Consider the following 22,477-nt stretch of genomic DNA (forward strand, 5'->3'; position numbering starts at 1 on the left):
GACCTTAACCAGTCAGGTCAGAACATGTAACTGGACCTTAACCAGTCAGGCCAGAACATGCAACTGGATCTTAACCAGTCAGGTCAGGTCAGAACATGTAACTGGACCTTAACCAGTCAGGTCAGGTCAGAACATGTAACTGGACCTTAACCAGTCAGGTCAGAACATGTAACTGGACCTTAACCAGTCAGGCCAGAACATGTAACTGGACCTTAACCAGTCAGGCCAGAACATGTAACTGGACCTTAACCAGTCAGGTCAGGCCAGAACATGTAACTGGACCTTAACCAGTCAGGTCAGGCCAGAACATGTAACTGGACCTTAACCAGTCAAGTCAGGTCAGAACATGCAACTGGACCTTAACCAGTCAGGTCAGAACATGCAACTGGATCTTAACCAGTCAGGCCAGAACATGCAACTGGATCTTAACCAGTCAGGTCAGGCCAGAACATGTAACTGGACCTTAACCAGTCAGGTCAGAACATGTAACTGGACCTTAACCAGTCAGGTCAGAACATGTAACTGGATTTCAGAGAGCAGCTTTTACTCGTGAATGTTGTTTTTAGGTTTTCACGTAGCCATGACGACACAATGAACGTAAAACTTTACATTAGTTTCGCTACTTAATGAGGCTTGATTGTACAGAAACAGTCTGACCACCTTCACAGGAGTAAAGTTAAATGCATTTTGAGGCAGGTTGTCAAAGTCAATATTGTTTTATTACTTCAATCTACGAAGCAGCTTGAGCTTTCTGTGACTTCACAGAATTTGAATGGTTAACGAGTTAATCCAAGGCATGATACCTAAGGGTGGGTTTTCTCTTCAGTACCAAACCCATGTGGGAGTGTGTGCAGCCACCTGTGCCTCCTCCGACCTGGTGGCTACACCTGTGCCTGCCCACAAGGCTCCTCTCCGGTGGCGTTGGACTCCAGTGAATGCGATGCAGGTAAGCATCACTGCCTGCGCTGCCTGCACTCTTGTGCTGGCTGTTCTGTTGCACCTGATTTGGCATTCATAAAGCCCGTCTTCACATGTGCATGGCTGCCCCCGTGTGGCTTTGTTAAATGTGTATGACATCGTTGTTGACTGCATATGCCTGGCTTTTGCTCCTGCAGCCATTGAAGCACCTGTTGCAATGCCTCTTGCATGTAGATGCATGAATGGTGGAACCTGCTTTACTGATGAAGGCGGTCTGCCGACGTGCAAGTGAGTTCAGTAGCAGGTTCCATTTACACCAGTGACCGATTTGGTCATGTTTGATATTCCTCAAATAGATTTCAGGGTTTTGTTTTCCTGGGTAAAACTGTTTGTTCACCATGACTTCCTGTTTGTTCACCATGACTTCCTGTTTCTTCACCATGACTTCCTGCAGATGTCCACATGGTTATCTGGGCAGCTATTGTGAGATGGGAAAGTCAAGAGGTGCTTCAGCAGGAACAGGTACCCCTTATCTAACGTTTTAGCTATTGGTCAATTCCTGGAAGCCTGTTGACATGCACTAGTTATTAGGTGGTAACTATGGTAACGGCCATAACCTGATTTTACTGGGGCAGATCAAGGCCATTATCTATGTTTTCTACCTGCCTTCTTCCTTCTGGCTCAGCAGCTGAGCTGTTAATGTTGACTGGCTAACACAGCAGAGATTTATCATCATCATGTTTCAGGGAACTACTTAACCATACGGTAACGGACTAGTCAGTGTCACTGTGACTAATAACTAAATATTTGACACCATTTCCTTAGCTGTGGCTGTTTTCCTGGCAGTCATTATCATCCTGATTATTGGGGCTTTGGCTGCCGGGGCTTTCCTCAACTACAAACGAACAGGAGCTTTCATCCCCTCGATGCCCAAACTACCCAGGTATCTCGTTTACCAATGAAAACCACCCAAAAGTCCACATCAGTCCTTGGAATGTGATGTTTCAGATGACATTGTGCTCTGCAGGGAGAGCAGCGAGCAGGTAGAGGAGAATTTAAATCAAAGTTCAAACTGTAGACTTCTGTTTTGATCCAGCCTCAGCAGCCTTGTAAAGTCGCCTGACACGGGGAATGGGGTGATGTTTCGCTTGGATGATCATGTTGACCTTGGACCATCACGCATTGACACAGCCATGCAGATGGTGAGACCTTCAGGAATTCTTGTTACAGTTTTTCTGTGTCATCAGCATCCCTCCCTCTCTATGTGGTGCTGATTTCTAACTTCAGTGTTCCTTGAATGAGAAACAATCAGTGGTGTCATTTCGGTTGGAAAGCAGTTCTCTCACATTGTTGTTATATCCCCACAGGATGATCATTTGGACGTTGGAAGGCAGGCAATAACATTTGAGAACCCATCGTATGCCACAGCTGCTGATCCTGCTGTCATTCATGCAACACAGGTACCGGTACTTGTGTAACATAACTTGTGTAGACTTGCAGTTCCAGAGAATATTCTAGACTTGACATCTTTCCTTTTCTGCTACCAGTTAAAACATCATACCGATTATTGATGTAGATTGAGAAGTTAAAATAGTTTCTATTAGACATTAAATTAGATCACTAAGCGGTAAGTCATGAAGTGCAGAACGCACACAAAACAAATATTGATTCCAGTGCTCTGAATCAAAGTCAGCTTCCCCTATAATAAACTGTAAACCTGGGAACTCCTATTTTTTCATGTTAAGCACATTTTCCATTTTTACCGGTACTTGACGGTCTAAAAGCCTGCCCGTTCTTGACTTTCTGACTCCCACATAGTCTGCAGCACTCCTAACGGCGTTCCCTGTTTAACAGGTTGCTGTCAATGTGAGCAGTGAGCAGTTAGAGAATAACTTTGTGAACCCGGTTTATCACGGTGGCCAGGGCCTGGTGAGCACATCTTCTGTCAGCACCGCACCTGTACAGGTGAGTCTCCTGTGTACATTAGAAAACCACGTCTGCCAAGTTTGATGCCACCTCACAGGCTTTGCTTGTTTGTAGGAGTCAAAGTGGAGCCTCTTCAAACGAAAATCAAAGCCCAGCACCACCTTTGAAAAGCCGTCTTATTCAGAGGTAAATCGTTAAACAGTTATTTATAAATGTAAAAGCAGCTTGTTTACCATCTGTTATTCTACAGCCTGCTGGAGGCAGCGAGCTGCCATCCAAACCTCAGAGGACGGATCGTCCCACCTTCTCACCAACCGAAGACACTTTCAAAGACACAGCCAACCTGGTGAAAGAGGACAGCGACGTGTAGCAGCTCTTTCACTGAGGGCAATCAAACAAGACAAACACGCTTCGCACAGAATCTATTTTTTTATGCAGCCTGTGTTTTTAGTAGGGAAATACATTCCTATAGAATGAAGAAGCGTCTGCTGTGGCGATGCCTTCACACCAATTCTTGTGTTCATGTTTTCTTGATTCTGGGATACAATGTGAATATGTTGCACTGAAGCTGCTGATAGAAATGTTAATAAGTTGTATATTTGTAAATTTGAACAATAAGAGCTACAGTAATAAACGTGAGCTGCATTCTGAATATACAGGATGGAAAGTGAAGATATACTCGTTTGTATAGCGCATCTCAGGGCGGGAAGATTAACGCAAGAGGACTCCACTAAACTAACACCATTATATTGTGTTCCAGTATAAACACTCACTCCATTAGTTTTACAGAAATGATGTTGAAACTATGGCCAAAATCGTTGGGAAGAATACTTGAACATGCCTGTGTTTGTTGCATGAAATTAATTCACATAGTTGATTAGCTGGAAGAGCAGCAAATGACCGGAGGATGCAGTTTTTATTTTATTGTCATTTTATACATTCTTGATCTATTTTGAATCATAACGAGGGAGAATAAAAACTCATATCTGTGATCATCCACAACAAACCATTTGGTTTAAATTGCTGCTGCTGCTGAGACACAAATGAATAAATGTCCTATTTTGTAACACAGCCTGGATGCTTTTTAAAACCGTAATCTTCAAAACGACTTATCACTTCTTATGCACTCACACAACACAGATGCAGCAAATATCTGTCACTATTTCACAGGAGTTTTATCTTTAAATGTAGGAAGAAGCACACTGACAATAAAGTCTGACACAAATGAGGGGAGGTAGGACAAAGGAATCCAAAGAAGCTTGGCATCCCATCCTACGCTGTAGCGGGTGCGGGGGAAGCGAGCCGTCAGAGCGTGCTCCATGCACCCAGTCACACGAGAAATGTCTGGACTGCACAGGATGCCCAAGGACAAGCGCTGACACTTCAGATCTGAGGGGGGAATGATGCATTAAATATGAATCCAACACTTCCTGAAAAGTTAGCAGCACCTCTCTCACAGTCATTAAGGTATGTCGGTCCATAGGAGTCTTTGATGTTTGGAGGGAGGCGGCTCCACAGCCTCTTCAGGTCAGCTTCTATCAGATCTATCTGGGTCACAGCCGTCTTGAAGAAACCGGGTTCAATGATGCTTACTTTGATGCCGAAGGGTTGCATGTTCCCTCTGGACACAAGAAGTGGTTGTCCTTTAGCCGGAGCTCTAATTCATCTGAACGTCTAAGAGACTGCAGATGTAAATTAGCATTTCTGCTCATTTACATTTGTTAGATGCGTCCCTATCAAATAAATGAATAAATAAAACATAATTTGCTCCAATGCACTTATTTGAATGCTATACTTTCTAGTCTAGTCATTGATTTTTCATTGGAAAAATAAAACACAAAAAAGGTAACAGATTATTAAGGCATCATCATCATCATCAATCTGATCTTTTATCCAGTAGATTAAGCATAATTCTGCTAACAGGTGAAGGCGGGACTTCTTGTGGAGGAATTGAGAGAAGTCCAAAGATTCATCTACCTCACTAACAGAACGTAAAGTAATCAACATTCTCGCCACCTTGACAATAAAAATGCCGGTAATCGTATTGAATATATTATACAATAACATCAATAATATTTAACATTATTATTCACTTTTAGAAGTGAGTATTTCTACGTTTCCATGTCTGTAGCTTTACTCAGATCTGTACAGTTAACTGAGGGCATTAAAACCAAGGCGATGTTCGCTGAGCAACGTGACATTTAACATTTGATCTGTGTGTTTGGGGAAACAATAACCAGGTGTAAATGAACTCATCTCAACAGGTAAATGTGTCGCCTTCCTGCTACCTGAGCGAGTCGGAGAAGGCTTCCACTCCGTATTTGGATGGGCAGTATCCTCCCCCAATGAGAGACAGTCTGCCCAGGATGCTGGCCACATTTACCACCCTGCCCTGGGCATGTTTCAGCAGCGGCAGAAACTGAAGCGTCACCTCAACGACCCCCATGAGATTCACATCCAGGACCTTTTTGAAATCCTCCAGCTGCATCCATTCTGGTGGCCCGATGGGCACGGCCCTGCCAGCATTATTCACCAGCCCCCACAGACCTGCAGAGTGAAGGGGCCACGTGAGATCAGCGCACCACCCTCACTGTCCACTGGGGGGCCAATGAAAGGATTGAAATGTCCTTCATCTCCTTGATTCTACGGGAACTTCACGTACTGTATGTTTGTCTTCAAATGCTTGTACTAGTATGTATATTTACTACATACGCTGTATATTTACTACCATGGATGGATTCACTGATAGGATCCCAACCCATGTTGTAAATTCCATACATCACATCCAACCAGATTGACAGCTGGAGCTACCTTCTGTTATATTTCCACATATTTCTCTCTCAATTCTGAGAGTTGTTGTTTTTTTAACTCTTTGAAGTTACGTTCAGCCTGCAAATAATGATTACTAATGAAATTATTGACCAATACAAACCATTGATGTTACAGTTAGTGTACTAGAGTCTGATTAGACCAAGATAACAGTTTCAAATTACTTATTTTATTTAGGAGATTTACAACATACTACTACTGATGTAGGGAAAGTATTAAAGATTCATTAAGAAGGTGGAATCACAGATTTTTTTCATTTCTTATTTAGTCTTTCATCAAAGAAGTGTCCATTTCAACTTATTGAAGTATCGTTGCCACATATTTGCATATAATGTTCAAATGCGTTGGTGTTTGTTGCAGAACTGTCACACCTTGAGGCGGGCCTGCGTCCTTCCCCCACTAACCCCCCCTGTCTTCCCACCTCCTGCAATCAGTTCATTCCCGTCACCTGTGCTCCTGCCTCCTGCCATTACCTGCAACACATCTGTCATCAGCCCGGACTCTACATATACTCAACTCCGAAACCACACCCCGGCCAGATTGTCAGTGATGATTCCTACTTTCCAGCATTCCAGATTGCTCTCCCGTGTTTCGACCCCGCCTGCTTCCTGGATTCTGTCTCTTTTCCTGTCTTTTTTACTTCTTCCGATAGGAGAAGTAAAAAATGGCTTTTACTGCTACAACTAAAGAGACTGAGTACTCCATGTGTGGATTGGTGACATCCTCTGTTCAATCCAGCCAAAGGGAATTTCACAAAATCAGATGCTTACAATATTCCTCCAAAGCAGAAAGGGGCAATCTCTTAATCAATATGTCGATCACGTTTACATTCTTCAAATGTAAACGAGTTAAAAAGTGCAATGTATGTTTACCCTTCTCATTAAAAACTGAGGAGGAGGATGGGTTCTTTATCTCCTCCGGTGCCTCGCTCTGACCGGCGCCCTCTCTGGGTCTACTCCGGTGCCTCGCTCTGACCGGCGCCCTCTCTGGGTCTCCTCCGGTGCCTCGCTCTGACCGGCGCCCTCTCTGGGTCTCCTCCGGTGCCTCGCTCTGACCGGCGCCCTCTCTGGGTCTCCTCCGGTGCCTCGCTCTGACCGGCGCCCTCTCTGGGTCTACTCCGGTGCCTCGCTCTGACCGGCGCCCTCTCTGGGTCTCCTCCGGTGCCTCGCTCTGACCGGCGCCCTCTCTGGGTTCACCCAGCTCAGCTCACCTCGCTCTCCGACCTCTTTGCTCACTAACTGCACCGCCCTCCTGATGCTTGAGCTGTCTGCAACATCCAGCAGGAGGCTCTTCAGTCTGGGGGAGGACGCCGCCTCCAGATCCGCTGCACCTTTCTCTGTGAGGCACGCAGCTGTGACAGCGAAGCCTATCCCGTCCAGCCTCCTGGCCAGCAGGTTCCCAAAGCCGCTGTCGCAGCCGGTGATGAACACGTGCTTCCGGCTGAAGCCATCAACGCTGAGGGAATCTCTGACGTACCAGCAGACGGTAACGAGAGCGGCCACGAGGAAAGCACAGCTTAAGACCGGATGTGACAGGAATACCTAAAACATGCAGCACACGGCTTTTTATTCTCAAAATACAGCAGATGGTAAAACATTAAAAGGTTAATAAAGAGAAACCAACATACCTCCACTAACCGTAACATGTGATCATCAGTTGTTACCTGAGTGGAAAAACTCAGATCACACTTCACATTTAAACAGTAAAGATTGACAGGCTTTGCATGCAGCCCCGCCCACAGCCCCGCCCACAGGGCTGCCCGTAATTAACTACTGCCAGACTTCCCAGAGCCACACAGAGGATTTCAACAGGATTGTTCTGATGGTTTCTAATAATAAGACCATCAGAAAGAAAATTAGGTAACTCAATTCAAACTTGAATAAATGTGTGATAAATACATTAAAAAAACACATGGATCAAATTACTTGAACAGGGGCACACAGCTAATTGTATTTCAGAGGCCCTGGTTGGTTCATTTAACCTTTTCAATTCCACATGAGGACATTGTTTTGTCCGTATTCCATTAATGAAAGCTAGATCCACCATTAAATGTGACCCTAACCCCTAACCCTAACCCTAACCCAGGCAAACGCTTTGACTCGCGGGCCACAATGGGTTCTAAAATTTGGTAGAGGGGCCAGGCCAGAGACGGATATAAATAACATGTAAAAGCCAGTACATGAACGGATTTGGCCTTTTACAGGTAGCAAAGCATGAATGTGCAAGTCTCATTGTACAAATTACAGGGAAAAGGTCAAATGAATGAGGTTTAATTCTAATAAAATGTAATTTAATGATATAATTTGGACCAGTTCGGTGGGCCGGATTAAATAGCCCAACGGGCCGTATATGGCCCGCGGGCCTTAGTTTGCCCATGTCTGCCCTAACCCCTATCCCAGATGTTGGCAAACTTTTTGACTCGCGGGTCACAATGGGTTCTAAGATTTGACAGAGGGGCGGGGCCAAGAACTGATGGATGGAGTGTTTGTGTGAACGAATATAAATGACATGTAAAAGCATTACATGAAAGGATTTGGCCTTTTACAGGTAAAAGGTAAAATGAATGAGGCTTAATTATAATAAAATTGTATTTAATTATATAATTTGGACAAGTTCGCCGGGCCGGATTAAAAAGGCCAAAGGGCCATATATGGCCCCCGGGCCTTAACCCCTAACCCTAGCAAACTTTAGAGAGATACATCGCTTTCAACATGTTTCAGAGTTGGAGCAAAATAAAGTGAAAAGCACAACATCTTGAGGAAATGTTCCTCCGGTACTCCTGCTGCATTGGACTTTAACCCTTTAAGGGGCACTCATGAAATATTTGGAAATTCGAAAATTCAACCTTAGAGTTTCATTGCAGGACATAACAAATCTTTATTTCTGTTGTAACATTTTTCAAAAATGTTGAACGTCAAGTAGAAAATGAAAGGGTTAACTTCTATATTACAGCATTTTTACATGATAATTCAAACATACCATAGCGGGGTTGCTCGTTTCCATTTAATGCACACGGTGACAATCCTCTCAGTGAGTAGTGGAGGCTGTAAGTTAAACCGGTGGCGAGTTTCTGAAGAGTCAAGGTCCACAGCGGCTGTAACAGCAAGGCTAACGGTTACGTAAGACTACAGGCCCGTTTCAGATAACTGAAGCCCCCTTTCACCTCAATTCTACCTCTGGAAACAACACTTTAGGCCAAAGGTTTCCTGACCCACGGAAAACTGTTCTCTGCATTTCATTATGAAGGACAAATATTTTAACGCCTGAAAAGCCTTAAAAAGAAATACTTCTACATATACCCAAGTACATGAAGAATACACCATATAGGTTTTAGAGGTGTGTCACAGTGGCAAAGATCAATATGCTGATGTGAGATATGCAAGGACTTCTGTCTGGGGCCTGATATGTTACATTAGACCTTAGAACCAATAGGACAGGCGTGATCATATCTGAAGTCCATTCAAGCACCTTTTACTATTACAAAAGGTATGCTTGGGTTTTTGTCACAATTAAGCACGCAATCGACTAGAAGATTGAGTTGCTGTGGCGAGCCCTGATGGGAGGGGCCAAGGGTTTCTCTACAATTACTGATGTTCTGATATTTTAAATTTGGGAATAATTTTCCAGAAAAATGAATCAAAGATCCAAGTTGGCATATACGACAGAGGCAACCACAAGAACTTTGCATCCCATCCGGCAGAGTACCGAGTACGAGGATGAACGGCACCGATGGCATGCTCCATACAGTCGATCACCTTCATCAGATCCCCGTCCGTCAATAACTGCATCTGTCGATTGAGGTGTTTAAGGACTGCAAGACAACAATGATTGCATAGTTATGGTTAATTCAGCACTTCCCAAATTATTATGAGCATGACTACCCCAATAAAAACAAATTTGGCCATTTGCAAAATGATTTGTGAACGTGCAATAATTAGTGAGTGTACTTTTATCTCATTTCTAAAGTGCTATTGTAAATATCCCCTGTCTCGCCTCTCACGGATACACATTAGAATCCCCATGTTACTTATCCAGATTATCCTTGTAGCAACACACAGACAAAAATATACGTGCATCTTAACCGGCTTTATATTTGCTACAGTCATTCTGATTGGCTGTTATTATTATTATTATTATTACTGCTATTTAATAAACAAAAAAAAGTGTTCTCGAATGTTCATCTGGGCCTTGATTCCATCAAAAGTAATCAAACGTAGATGTTATGGCGCCATCTTGTGGACAAAAGAAAAACATGGGCTCAGGCTCACCATAAAGAAGTTCAAATACTACATCCATCACTTGCTATTGACTGACTGAGAGAAGGCTTTTTCCTCTTCAGCAAACGTGAATAAATACTAAATAAACACCTAAAATATAAACAGACCTACAGGAGGATGTACAAACTGCATAGAGAACTGCTCTGAATATTAGACGCACACGTATCGAGGTAATCCTCCCCGTAGGCACCCTTCACGTCCTGAGGCAGTCTGTCCCAGAGCTTGGTCAGATTACTCTTGGTGGCATCAAAGTCAGTCACGTTGGTTTTGAAGAAGCCCGGCTCAACGCACGCCACCTTGACTCCATACGGTAACATGTTTATTCTGAAAGGCAATGAACAGTGAGTCGAGATGATGTGGAGGCGACAGAAGTGTTTGGTTGAACCTTGTCTCACCGCAGGCTGTCATTGAAGGCCTCCACGCCGTACTTGGACACGCAGTAAGGCCCTCCAAAAGGGCTGATTCGCCCAAAGACGCTAGAAATGTTTACAACTCTGCCTCTGGCCATCTTGATGAGAGGCAGGATGTTCAGCGTTACGTCAATTACGCCACACAGGTTGACAGCGAGCATAGGCTTGTAATCCTCAAAGGTGAGCCAGTCAACGGGAGAGGAAGGTAAAGAGATTCCGGCATTGTTCACAACAGCCCACACACCTGGAGACACCAGAGTAGAGCAGATGCCTTTCATTACACTGACATGAGCACCAAAGCCATAATAGGCAGCGCCACTCACCCTTCTGTCCCACCAGAGTCTGGATGAGAGACGTTGCTTTCCTAACACTGATGGAGTCAGAGACATCCAGGTGGACAGTCGTCAGTCTGTCTGAGGTGGCCTTCTTCAGCTCAACCTCACCTTTCTCAGTGTAGCACCCTGCGATCACCCGGTAGCCCAGCTGGTCCAGGTGCCTCGCCAGGAGATTCCCGAAGCCAGTGTCACAGCCAGTGATGTAGACGTATTTATCGTCCTCGTTGGATACTCGTTTGCGTTCCTTGTACCAGCGATAGCAGAACCAGAGAGCCACCAGGACGAGGAGATACAGGAACATTTTGCTAAGGCAAAGAACAAACCACATCAGTGAATGTCAACTCACATAAATACGTAAGAAGTTCACGTTCCCATTATTCGTGGCTCGGTCTTCATAGCTGAGCTCTGTTACGGAACCTGATATTCTACTCCGGGAGATACTGATCTTATTTCGTTACGGTGACGAGGCCATGTCTTCAACATCAATGAGTGACAACTGGGTTGAGGTAAAAGGAGCTGACGAGCCTTCGCCTGCAGCTAAAGAGCGCAGGAATGCTTTCAGTCTCACCTGAGGAGTTCTCTAAACTCTAAACTCAACTCGATGCATCAATCATTTGAATTTGAAATCATTCTTATTCCTGTTATCTGCAAAATGTTAAAGGCTTCATTCATGTCACCTTTAAACAATGTTTTTATTTGTTTGATTTTGTATTTGATCAATATATGAACTGGTCCACTGAAATGATTACCGGTACATACAGATATATTTACAGATATACAGTCAGTGTTCGGCAACTTAGAATCTATCATGTTAAGAAAGAACGAGCTTACCAATGGAAAGCGCTGCGTCGTTCCACACCTTGATTCCTGACAGGATTCCGACTCAACTGATACAAACCGCACCTGCCGATCCTGACGGTCCACTGATCTCAGGTGAAGCGTGCAACAGACTCACCGTGAATAAACTAGTCACAGAGGGGCTGACTCGCTTCAAGCAACACCTTCTTTGGTTGTTGAGCCAAAAGGGATCCGGTTTCCTTTACAGTCAAACAAGGTGGCCTGGAATTCCAGAATTCACCTGTTGGTCTGCCTTTTAACTGGAATACTCTAACCTGGTGGAGAACGCACCATCTGCTGGCGACATATTGTATTACACCAACGTCAGATTGCCAGATGCCAATTGGCCTATGTTCTTGGACTTGGAGAGAACCTGGGCCAGAAAGCGGGTTTTGTGAAAACCCGCTTTCCAACCATGAACCCTCTGGACCCGGACCCCACCAACCATGAACCCTCTGGACCCGGACCCCACAACCATGAACCCTCTGGACCCGGACCCCACAACCATGAACCCTCTGGACCCAGACCCCACAACCATGAACCCTCTGGACCCAGACCCCACAACCATGAACCCTCTGGACCAGGACCCCACAACCATGAACCCTCTGGACCCGGACCCCACCAACCATGAACCCTCTGGACCCGGACCCCACAACCATGAACCCTCTGGACCCGGACCCCACCAACCATGAACCTCTAGACCCGGACCCCACAACCATGAACCCTCTGGACCCGGACCCCACAACCATGAACCCTCTGGACCCGGACCCCACCAACCATGAACCCTCTGGACCCGGACCCCACCAACCATGATCCCTCTGGACCCGGACCCCACAACCATGAACCCTCTGGACCCGGACCCCACAACCATGAAACTTCTGGACCCGGACCCCACCAACCATGAACCCTCTGGACCCGGACCCCACAACCATGAACCGTCTGGACCAGGACCCCACAACCATGAACCCTCTGGACCAGGACCCCACAACCATGAACCCTCTGGACCCGGACCCCACAACCATGAACCCTCTGGACCCGGACCCCACAACCATGAACCCTCTGGACCAGGACCCCACAACCATGAACCCTCTGGACCAGGACCCCACAACCATGAACCCTCTGGACCCGGACCCCACCAACCATGAACCCTCTGGACCAGGACCCCACAACCATGAACCCTCTGGACCAGGACCCCACAACCATGAACCCTCTGGACCAGGACCCCACAACCATGAACCCTCTGGACCCGGACCCCACCAACCATGAACCCTCTGGACCCGGACCCCACAACCATGAACCCTCTGGACCAGGACCCCACCAACCATGAACCCTCTGGACCCGGACCCCACAACCATGAACCCTCTGGACCAGGACCCCACAACCATGAACCCTCTGGACCAGGACCCCACAACCATGAACCCTCTGGACCCGGACCCCACCAACCATGAACCCTCTGGACCAGGACCCCACAACCATGAACCCTCTGGACCAGGACCCCACAACCATGAACCCTCTGGACCAGGACCCCACAACCATGAACCCTCTGGACCCGGACCCCACAACCATGAACCCTCTGGACCCGGACCCCACAACCATGAACCCTCTGGACCCGGACCCCACAACCATGAACCCTCTGGACCCGGACCCCACCAACCATGAACCCTCTGGACCAGGACCCCACAACCATGAACCCTCTGGACCCGGACCCCACCAACCATGAACCCTCTGGACCCGGACCCCACAACCATGAACCCTCTGGACCAGGACCCCACCAACCATGAACCCTCTGGACCCGGACCCCACAACCATGAACCCTCTGGACCAGGACCCCACAACCATGAACCCTCTGGACCAGGACCCCACAACCATGAACCCTCTGGACCCGGACCCCACCAACCATGAACCCTCTGGACCAGGACCCCACAACCATGAACCCTCTGGACCAGGACCCCACAACCATGAACCCTCTGGACCCGGACCCCACCAACCATGAACCCTCTGGACCAGGACCCCACAACCATGAACCCTCTGGACCAGGACCCCACAACCATGAACCCTCTGGACCAGGACCCCACAACCATGAACCCTCTGGACCCGGACCCCACCAACCATGAACCCTCTGGACCAGGACCCCACAACCATGAACCCTCTGGACCAGGACCCCACAACCATGAACCCTCTGGACCAGGACCCCACAACCATGAACCCTCTGGACCCGGACCCCACAACCATGAACCCTCTGGACCTGCATTGTTTTCACAAGCTTGTCGGTGACCTTTGACTTGTCAGTGCTTGACTCTGGTCACTCGTGGTCACTGTCCACATCCTCAAAGTGCTCCTTGACGACGGCCGCTGGATTGTAATAGTAGCCACGTTCATCCTCATCCTCATCCTCTTCCTTGCTTGTGGAGTCCTTTGTCGTCTCTGTCATGTGTTTTCTGTTTAGGCACGCCTTTTGGCTGGACGTCCGATGGTAAGCAGCAGGTTACGATGCAGGATTCTTGACATTCCTTGTCCCAGCTCAGGTTTAACACCGCAGACGGGGATGTTTTCTCCAACCCGGCGAGCCACAATGTGCATAGTCCCTCCCCAGTGGCTACAAAGTTTTCTTTTGGCTGTCAGTCTTGGAACAAGGACATGATCACCAGGATACAACACTGAGCTCTTTGTTTTTCCATCATAACTTATTTTACCTTTCTCTCTGTTGACTTCTTTACATTCGCTTGAACAATGTCATATGCTTCACTTCTCCATTTCCCCATGTAAAGTCATCTTTATCTCTCTCAGAGGTGAGATGAAACAATCAACAGGTAACACTGGGGGTCTTCCAAAGAAGGTAAAAAGGGAGAGAAACCTAATACCTCACTTTGTGTGCAGTTGTACTGGAGAGGACTGGGTGTCTTCTGGAAGGAAAGGAGATAAGGAGACCTGGTGGTGGGACCAGGAAGTGCAGAAGTGTAAACAGGAAAAGAGGTTCGCTAAGAAGAAGTGGGACATTGAGAGGACAGAAGAGAGTAAACAAGAGTACAGGGAGAGGTGACAAAGGTGAAACAGAGGTCACATGATGACCTGTATGAAGGTTAGATAGTAAAGACGGAGAGAAGGATCTGTACAGGCTGGACAGACAGGGAGACAGAGACGGGAAGGATGTTAGCGTTGAGGCTAGCAATGGAGAAGTACATGGGAGGTCAGAAGGAGCTGCATTGTGTCTTTGTAGATCTAGAGAAAGCCTCGGACAGGGTGTCCAGAGAGGACCTGTAGTACTGCATGAGGTACTGTAGTACTGCATGAGGAAGTCTGGGGTAGCAGAGAAGTATGTCAGAGTAGTTCAGGACATGTTGGACAGTTGTAGGACAGCAGTGAAGTGTGCAGTAGGAGCAACAGGGGAGTTTAGTGTAGAGGTGGGATGCACCAGGGATCAGCTCTGAGCCCCTTTTTGGTTGCCATGGTGATGGATAGACTAACAGATGAGGTGAGACAGGAAGCTCCTTGGAATGTGATGTTTGCAGATGACATTGTGCTCTGCAGGGAGAGCAGCGAGCAGGTAGAGGAGAATTTAAATCAAAGTTCAAACTGTAGACTTCTGTTTTGATCCGGCCTCAGCAGCCTTGTGAAGTCGCCTGACACGGGGAATGGGGTGATGTTTCGCTTGGATGATCATGTTGACCTTGGACCATGCAGATGGTGAGACCTTCAGGAATACTTGTTACAGTTTCACGCAGCACGACATTGAAGACTCAGAGATATAAACGTGTCCCTCTCTGATTCTTCATACCGTAGATAGCTTTCTGGGTAGAAAGACTTATTTCAGAGAGGTCATGCGAATGGAGATGGGAAGGTTCGACTGCAACTCTGTTGGTGAACTGAACACAAGGATCTCAGAGTGAGCTGCTGATCAGGCTGTCATCGGTGCATGGCTGGAGAACGCTTCACACTGAACACTGTCTGTGTTCCTTTGCAGTGATATCAACAAGATCAATAACGCCATTGCTGACCAGGTGTCTATTTTCATCGAGAGGATCTCCACATTTGTGTTTGGCTTCCTGGTTGGATTCATCGGCGGTTGGAAGCTGACTCTGGTGGTCATAGCAGTGAGTCCGCTGATTGGAGTAGCTGCTGGAGCGTTGGGTAAACACACACCGCTCCTGTGCGTAGCATCGCATCAAGGCCTGTGGGTGTGGCCAGGCTGACAGGACGAGAGTTGCAGGCCTACGCTAAGGCAGGAGCTGTGGCTGACGAAGTCCTCTCGTCCATTCGAACGGTGGCCGCCTTCAGTGGGGAAGAAAAAGAAGCTGAAAGGTCTCTTTTTGATCTTTGGGAAGACCGCGAGATGCTAGCTTGCTTTACGTTTGATGATGAGTTACCCATGATTTGAAATCAATCAATGTAAACGGCATCACCAGATATGACAGAAACCTTGCAGAGGCTCAGGCTTGGGGTGTGAAGAAGGGCTCCATCGTAGGCGTTTTCCAAGGGTATCTGTGGTGCATCATCTTCCTCTGGTACGGATCTAAACTGGTCATCGACACCAAGGAGCTGTCTCCCGGTAGTCTCATTCAAGTACGTTAAATCAAATGCATTCTACTTCTAATGTAATATAATCATTTGAACTACAGTCTCCTTTTGGTGTTGCTTTCAGGTGTTCTTCGGGGTACTCATGGCGGCTATGAACCTGGGCCAGGCGTCGCCATGCCTCTGGTCGTGCTGCAGCAAAGACAATTTTTGAGACAATTGACCGGGTAATGTCAAGATGCAACTCGAGACGTTCTCACACAATGAATAGTAAAGTTCTGAAGTGTTATTTTCACAGGAACCAGAAATTGACTGCTTCTCAGATGAAGGTTATAAATTAGAAACAGTAAAGGGAGACATTGAGTTTCGCAATGTCACATTTTTCTACCCATCCCGACCTGAAGTCAAGGTACATTTCTTCAAAGAGCATTCTTTTGTTGTCACTGAGCAGTTCTCAAAAATCAAGCCCACGTTTTGCAGATCTTAAATGATCTGAGCATGCAGGTCAAATCAGGAGAAAGCACGGCTTTCGTAGGTCCGAGCGGGTCTGGAAAGAGCACCACAATGCGGCTAATCCAGAGGTTCTACGACCCAAAGGAGGGAATGGTAATAACAAGGCTTGTGATGTCACATTGTGCTGCGCAGGTGACTTTGGACGGCCACGACGTTGCTGCTTTAAACATCCAGTGGCTTCGTTCTCTCATTGTTGAGCAGGAGCCGGTGCTCTTTGCCACAACAATGGCAGAAAACATCCGTTTTGGCCGACCTCGTCATTGCCTTGACGACATCGTCAAGGCAACAAAAGAGGCTAATGCCTATCATTTCATTATGGATCTGCCGCAGGTATGTTTTCTTCCTTAACAGAATAATTGCTGCACATGAAACCGTTCAGTTATTCACGTTATTTTTCATTTATCCATCAGACATTTGACACTCTGGTGGGAGAAGGTGGAGGACAGATGAGCGGAGGGCAGAAGCAGAGGATAGCAATAGCTCGTGCTCTGATCCGAAACCCAAAGATACTGCTGCTGGACAGGGGGCCACATCTGCCTTAGACAATGAGAGCGAGGCTGTTGTGCAGGAAGCCCTAGATAAGGTGCGCCAGCCTCCACCTGTAGACGATATCTGAATTCCATTTGACTGCTCCTTTGAGCAATGCATCATCATTTAAGTATCTACAATAGGTGCAGATGGGCAGGACCACCGTCTTTCCACAATCAGAAATGCTGATGTCGTCATTGGTTTTGCGAATGGCCAGGCTGTGGAGAAGGGAACACACAGCGAGCTACTGGAGAGGCGAGGCGTCTTCTTCACTCTGGCCTCCCTGCAGAACCAAGGAACGTCTGACACTACGAAAGGTCGTCGTCATTGCAATGACAAATCTCCATGCTTGTTGTGAAAATGATGGATTTAGTTTAAGTTTAGTTTTATGTAAACAGGAAGGCTCGTTTAACCCAATTAACAAAAGTGAATGCTGGTTGTACTGGAGTGTTTGGTTTTTTTAAGGTCCTTTTCATATCTTTAAAGGAGCGACAGATGCTTAAATATTTGTATTAAGGCTTTTTTTCCCTTCTAGATGTTATTAGTGAAGATATTGAAGATTGGAATCCAAAATTAAGGAGTTTCAGCTGCGGATCCAGTAACAGGTAGAAAAACATTTTAAAGTGATTTTGTTTTAATCTAATTATCAAAATAGAAAAGAAGAGTTTGTCATCCTTCCATCAGAATAAAATAATGGTATGATTTATATATGTCTCCAGCAGGAGCTCTGTTGGACTGCCATTTCAGAGACACTGTCAGGCAGCCTCAAGATCACTCAGGAAAACGTAGGCACCCTAACCCTAATGCTCACCCTCACCCTCACCCTCACCCTCACCCTAACGCTAACCCTCACCCTAACTCAGGAAAACGTAGGCACCCTAACCCTAATGCTAACCCTCACCCTCACCCTAATGCTAACCCTCACCCTCACCCTAACGCTAACCCTCACCCTAACCCAGGAAAACGTAGGCACCCTAACCCTAATGCTCACCCTCACCCTCACCCTCACCCTCACCCTAACGCTAACCCTCACCCTCACCCTCACCCTCACCCTAACGCTAACCCTCACCCTAACCCAGGAAAACGTAGGCACCCTAACCCTAATGCTAACCCTCACCCTCACCCTCACCCTAACCCAGGAAAACGTAGGCACCCTAACCCTAATGCTAACCCTCACCCTCACCCTCACCCTCACCCTAACCCAGGAAAACGTAGGCACCCTAACCCTAATGCTAACCCTCACCCTCACCCTCACCCTCACCCTCACCCGACCAACGATCCTGAGGAAAACAGTAACTGCAATGCACGTTCTTTGACAGGCAGCCCTCCGGGTTGAGCCCGCTCCAGTAGCACGGATCCTCAAGTACAACCGGCCAGAATGGCGCTACGTGCTGCTGGGCTCTCTGGGAGCTGCAGTGAACGGCTCCATCGACCCCATCTACGCGGTCCTGTTCAGCCAAATCCTTGGGGTGAGGGTCGCAGGCTTCACGTGCACTGCTCGTATGGAGTCTGTTGAAGTGTAACTATTGTGTATGTATTTGCAGACGTGGACAAACAGAGGGAGCAGATTAATGGTATATGTGTTCTCTTTTGCATTGTGGCTGCGGCAAGTTTCTTCTCCCAGTTTTTGCAGGTTTGGATTCCAATTCACAAAAATACTAAGACAATGAAAGTTTGAGAGTTTGTGTCTGTTTGTTTGCTTAACACGGCGTAATCCCAAATTCACCTGCAGTTTGACTGTGATCAAACGTTTCAGGGATATACGTTTGCTAAATCTGGAGAGCTGCTGACTCGCCGTCTGAGGAAGGCGGGCTTCAAAGCCATGTTGAGACAAGAGATCGGCTGCTTTGACGACGCCAGACACAGCCCTGGAACTCTGACCACGCGATTGGCGACTGATGCCAATTGATGATCCATATTTCAAATGGACACACAAAGAGCTCAGGCTTTATGGCTGCTGTGTGTCCCACAGGCAACCGGAGCTCAGATTGGCATGATTGTTAACTCGCTGACCAGCATTGGAGCATCGTTTATCATCGCTTTCTACTTCAGCTGGAAGTTGACTCTGGTCATTATGTGCTTCCTGCCTCTGATCGGGCTGTCTGGGGTGTTCCAAGCCAAAATGCAATGGAAGCTGCAGCTCAGGTAAGCTCCGCAAGGCACAGACCAACGGCGATGGTATAAAACCAACAGCCCCAGTTTGAGGTCCAAATGTTCTCCAACAGGTCTCCAGTGAAGCTCTTGCAAATATCAGGACGATTGCAGGCTTGGCCAAAGAAAGCTCATTTGTGGAAGCCTATGAGCAGAAACTTGAGCTCCCGTATGAATCTGCCTAAAAGAGAGCCATTATCTACGGGGTGTCTTTTGCTTTTGCCCAGTGCGCTGCTTCATTTACATATGGAGGGTATCTGGTGGACACCGAAGGCTTACAACACATGTTTGTTTTCAGGTTGGTGACACTATTTCCTTTCAGTTCAAATGAAATCCTGCCTTTCTCAGATCTTAAAATGAAAAGTGTTTTGTGTGTTCTTTCAGAGTCATCTCAGCTGTAGCGCTGGGCAGAGCGTCCTCCTTCACTCCAGACTACGCCAAAGCCAAAATTGCTGCTGCACAATTTTTCAAAGTATTGGACCGTGTTCCTGAAATCAGCATGAGCCACACAGATGGAAATAAATGGGTTTGTGGAACATTTAAGATGAATCATGCATTACATCGGTTAAACATGATTTTATTTCCAAATATTTAATGGCATACCTCTTTAGGATAACTTCAGAGGTGCAATAGAGTTCCTCAACTGCAAGTTCACCTATCCAACTCGCCCAGACGTCCAGGTGTTGAATGACCTGGTTGTGTCTGTGAAGCCTGGCCAGACGCTGGCATTTGTCGGGAGCAGCGGCTGTGGGAAAAGCACCAGCATTCAGCTCCTGGAAAGGTTCTATGACCCTGATGATGGTCAAGTGGTATGCGGAATAATACACATCCATTTTAGTGATGCATGCACAAGCTCCAAAGGCTCTGTTTAATCATGCCTTCTGCTGTTTCAGCTGATTGACAGCCGCTCATCTCATTCAGTCAACGTGCCTTTCGTTTCCCAGGAGCCGGTGCTGTTTGACTGCAGCATAGCAGAGAACATACAGGCCGGAGATAACTCCCGCAGAGGCAGCGCTGTTTGACTGCAGCATAGCAGAGAACATACAGTCCGGAGATAACTCCCGCAGAGGCAGCGCTGTTTGACTGCAGCATAGCAGAGAACATACAGGACGGAGATAACTCCCGCAGAGGCAGCGCTGTTTGACTGCAGCGTAGCAGAGAACATACAGTCCGGAGATAACTCCCGCAGAGGCAGCGCTGTTTGACTGCAGCATAGCAGAGAACATACAGGACGGAGATAACTCCCGCAGAGGCAGTGCTGTTTGACTGCAGCGTAGCAGAGAACATACGGTCCGGAGATAACTCCCGCAGAGGCAGCGCTGTTTGACTGCAGCGTAGCAGAGAACATACAGGACGGAGATAACTCCCGCAGAGGCAGCGCTGTTTGACTGCAGCATAGCAGAGAACATACAGTCCGGAGATAACTCCCGCAGAGGCAGCATGGAGGAGGTCGTGGAGTCGGCTAAGAAAGCGTACCTTCATGACTTTGTGATGACGCTACCAGATGTGAGGAGAAACACTTCTGCTGATTCATGTAGGACTCGAGGACAGTCTTTGTAGCTTTGTTGTGATTATTAATATTACACTTAATGCATTGTATTCATTAACAAAGAACACGGTCGGGAAGGTGTGGCCTGCAGAGTATTTATTAACTCTCATATGAAATATACAGGCAACTTGCGCCTTGCATCAGTTTGCCTTTGTTAGATTTTTAAATCAAATAGAACACTTCTGTTTTGTTTTACTCAATACATTTGAACACTTTCAGAAATATGAGACTCAAGTTGGGGCCCAGGGCTCCCAGTTGTCAAGAGGGCAAAAACAGCGCATTGCCATCGCCCGGGCCGTTGTCAGAAATCCCAAGATCCTGCTGCTGGATGAAGCGACCTCTGCTCTGGACACAGAGAGCGAAAAGGTCAAACATGAATACACATTCAGCTTTGTAGTCCTTCCCATGAGCATCATCTCACAGCATCCTTACAACATCACGAATGGCTGTTTTCCTGCAGACCGTCCAGTCCGCTCTGGATGAGGCGAGAAAAGGACGAACCTGCATCGTCATCGCTCACCGGCTAGCCACCATCCAGACAGCTGACATCATAGCTGTGATGTCACACGGAGCGGTCACAGAGCAAGGAACACGTGACAGCCTCATGGACAAGAAAGGGGCTTATTATAAACTTGTCACAACTGGTGCGCCCATCAGCTAATGTGCTAATTCTGCACACATCGGAATCAATACATTATCATCTGTTACAATGAGAAATGTATTGAGGTAGTTGTACATATAAGCACCGATTTCATTTTACATATGGCATTGATTAGAAATTGTTTCTTGTTTCAAAACGTCAGCTTAAGTACCGTAATTAGGCTTTTATTGAATAATCACATGGACAATAAATATTTATTATATTTAGGAGTATTTTATGTTTAAATTCATTTGGCCGTATTTGTATTGGACTGCATGTTATGAAGAACCAGCATGCAGAAAGAATGGATGTATTTATGGTGTAAATAGACACAGCAACCCCGGTCAAGATAAGAATAGTTTGCAGTACTCGTATTTTAACACCACTACTATAAATACAGGGTCTTTCCCTCTTGCTGTCACACCTGTTCCTCATTCCCTTCTTATCCCTCCCTCCGCCTTCAGTCCTCGGCCAGTTCGTTGAAGCTCAGTCACGTTCCAGCCTTTTTTCTCACGCCGTAGCCATGGTCTCGTTCGTGAACCTTTGCCTGGTTTTCGACCTCGCCTTTTGCCCAACGATTTCGAGAAGAATTCGCCAGAATGATGCATATCATGGCAATAAACACATAAATGCATTTTAATGCTTAGCATGATAAAATAAAAATATTTGGTTCTTGTTTATCAAAGTCTAAACGTTATTTGATTCCTTTGTATGTAATGAACCAGCTAAGCCTATTACCTTCTGCAACATGTGTTTGGCCATTAATCAAAAGGTAAACACAAGTTTCTTTAACTATACAAAATATTGTGAAAAATCACAAAGCTATTTGATAATAAGACTAAACTATTCTGCCTGACAGACACCCATATAATCTTGTTGCCAATATTTTAAGTGAAAGGGAATCTGAAGGACGAGCAAGCAGAACAAATATTTTGAGTCTCCCCAGTGGCGATGAAGTTGAGAATATTGTGGTATTCCCTGCAGGGGCTGCATAATTATACAATTAGATATTGTACAAACTCAAAGACAAAGTGACCACATTTCCCTCCAGC

At 46.6% G+C, this 22,477-nt stretch overlaps 4 protein-coding genes across 4 annotated transcripts in view; 2 read left to right on the forward strand and 2 right to left on the reverse strand.

Moving 5' to 3' along the window:
• The window catches only part of lrp2a (low density lipoprotein receptor-related protein 2a), a 48,708-nt gene extending 45,494 nt beyond the window's left edge, over positions 1 to 3,214 (forward strand). Inside the window, 9 exon segments of the mRNA XM_068746778.1 lie at positions 827 to 946; positions 1,116 to 1,206; positions 1,373 to 1,440; positions 1,744 to 1,861; positions 2,015 to 2,120; positions 2,286 to 2,378; positions 2,773 to 2,883; positions 2,959 to 3,045; positions 3,095 to 3,214. Coding sequence (XP_068602879.1) covers positions 827 to 946; positions 1,116 to 1,206; positions 1,373 to 1,440; positions 1,744 to 1,861; positions 2,015 to 2,120; positions 2,286 to 2,378; positions 2,773 to 2,883; positions 2,959 to 3,045; positions 3,095 to 3,214 — 914 coding nt within the window.
• Positions 3,215 to 4,003: 789 nt separating this feature from the next.
• Positions 4,004 to 8,676, reverse strand: rdh1 (retinol dehydrogenase 1). Its single transcript, XM_068746435.1, has 6 exons — positions 8,653 to 8,676; positions 7,301 to 7,360; positions 6,884 to 7,214; positions 5,133 to 5,391; positions 4,302 to 4,465; positions 4,004 to 4,233 (listed from the first exon to the last, which is right to left on the reverse strand). Exons 1-6 carry the CDS (start codon positions 8,674 to 8,676, stop codon positions 4,004 to 4,006), a joined length of 1,068 nt encoding a protein of 355 aa, XP_068602536.1.
• dhrs9 (dehydrogenase/reductase (SDR family) member 9) lies at positions 8,380 to 11,587 on the reverse strand. The gene is made up of 5 exons (XM_068746100.1): positions 11,527 to 11,587; positions 10,684 to 11,000; positions 10,346 to 10,604; positions 10,111 to 10,274; positions 8,380 to 9,484 (listed from the first exon to the last, which is right to left on the reverse strand). The coding sequence occupies exons 2-5, from the start codon at positions 10,994 to 10,996 to the stop codon at positions 9,258 to 9,260; spliced, it is 963 nt and encodes a 320-aa protein (XP_068602201.1). The 5' UTR covers positions 10,997 to 11,000; positions 11,527 to 11,587; the 3' UTR covers positions 8,380 to 9,257.
• A 2,115-nt stretch (positions 11,588 to 13,702) lies between these two features.
• abcb11a (ATP-binding cassette, sub-family B (MDR/TAP), member 11a) lies at positions 13,703 to 21,446 on the forward strand. The gene is given in 25 exon segments (XM_068746436.1): positions 13,703 to 13,802; positions 13,979 to 14,005; positions 15,313 to 15,415; positions 15,494 to 15,655; positions 15,688 to 15,831; positions 15,936 to 16,092; positions 16,172 to 16,224; positions 16,226 to 16,271; positions 16,343 to 16,453; positions 16,525 to 16,650; positions 16,690 to 16,887; positions 16,968 to 17,081; positions 17,084 to 17,144; positions 17,235 to 17,402; positions 18,409 to 18,567; positions 18,630 to 18,718; positions 18,842 to 19,208; positions 19,211 to 19,230; positions 19,311 to 19,534; positions 19,621 to 19,762; positions 19,848 to 20,045; positions 20,130 to 20,222; positions 20,650 to 20,742; positions 21,005 to 21,151; positions 21,246 to 21,446. Coding segments are annotated over 25 exon segments (3,303 nt in total).
• Positions 21,447 to 22,477: the final 1,031 nt, after the last annotated feature.

This window comes from Brachionichthys hirsutus, chromosome 12, assembly GCF_040956055.1.
Source record: "Brachionichthys hirsutus isolate HB-005 chromosome 12, CSIRO-AGI_Bhir_v1, whole genome shotgun sequence".
In the NCBI taxonomy this organism is placed as follows: Eukaryota; Metazoa; Chordata; class Actinopteri; order Lophiiformes; family Brachionichthyidae; genus Brachionichthys; species Brachionichthys hirsutus.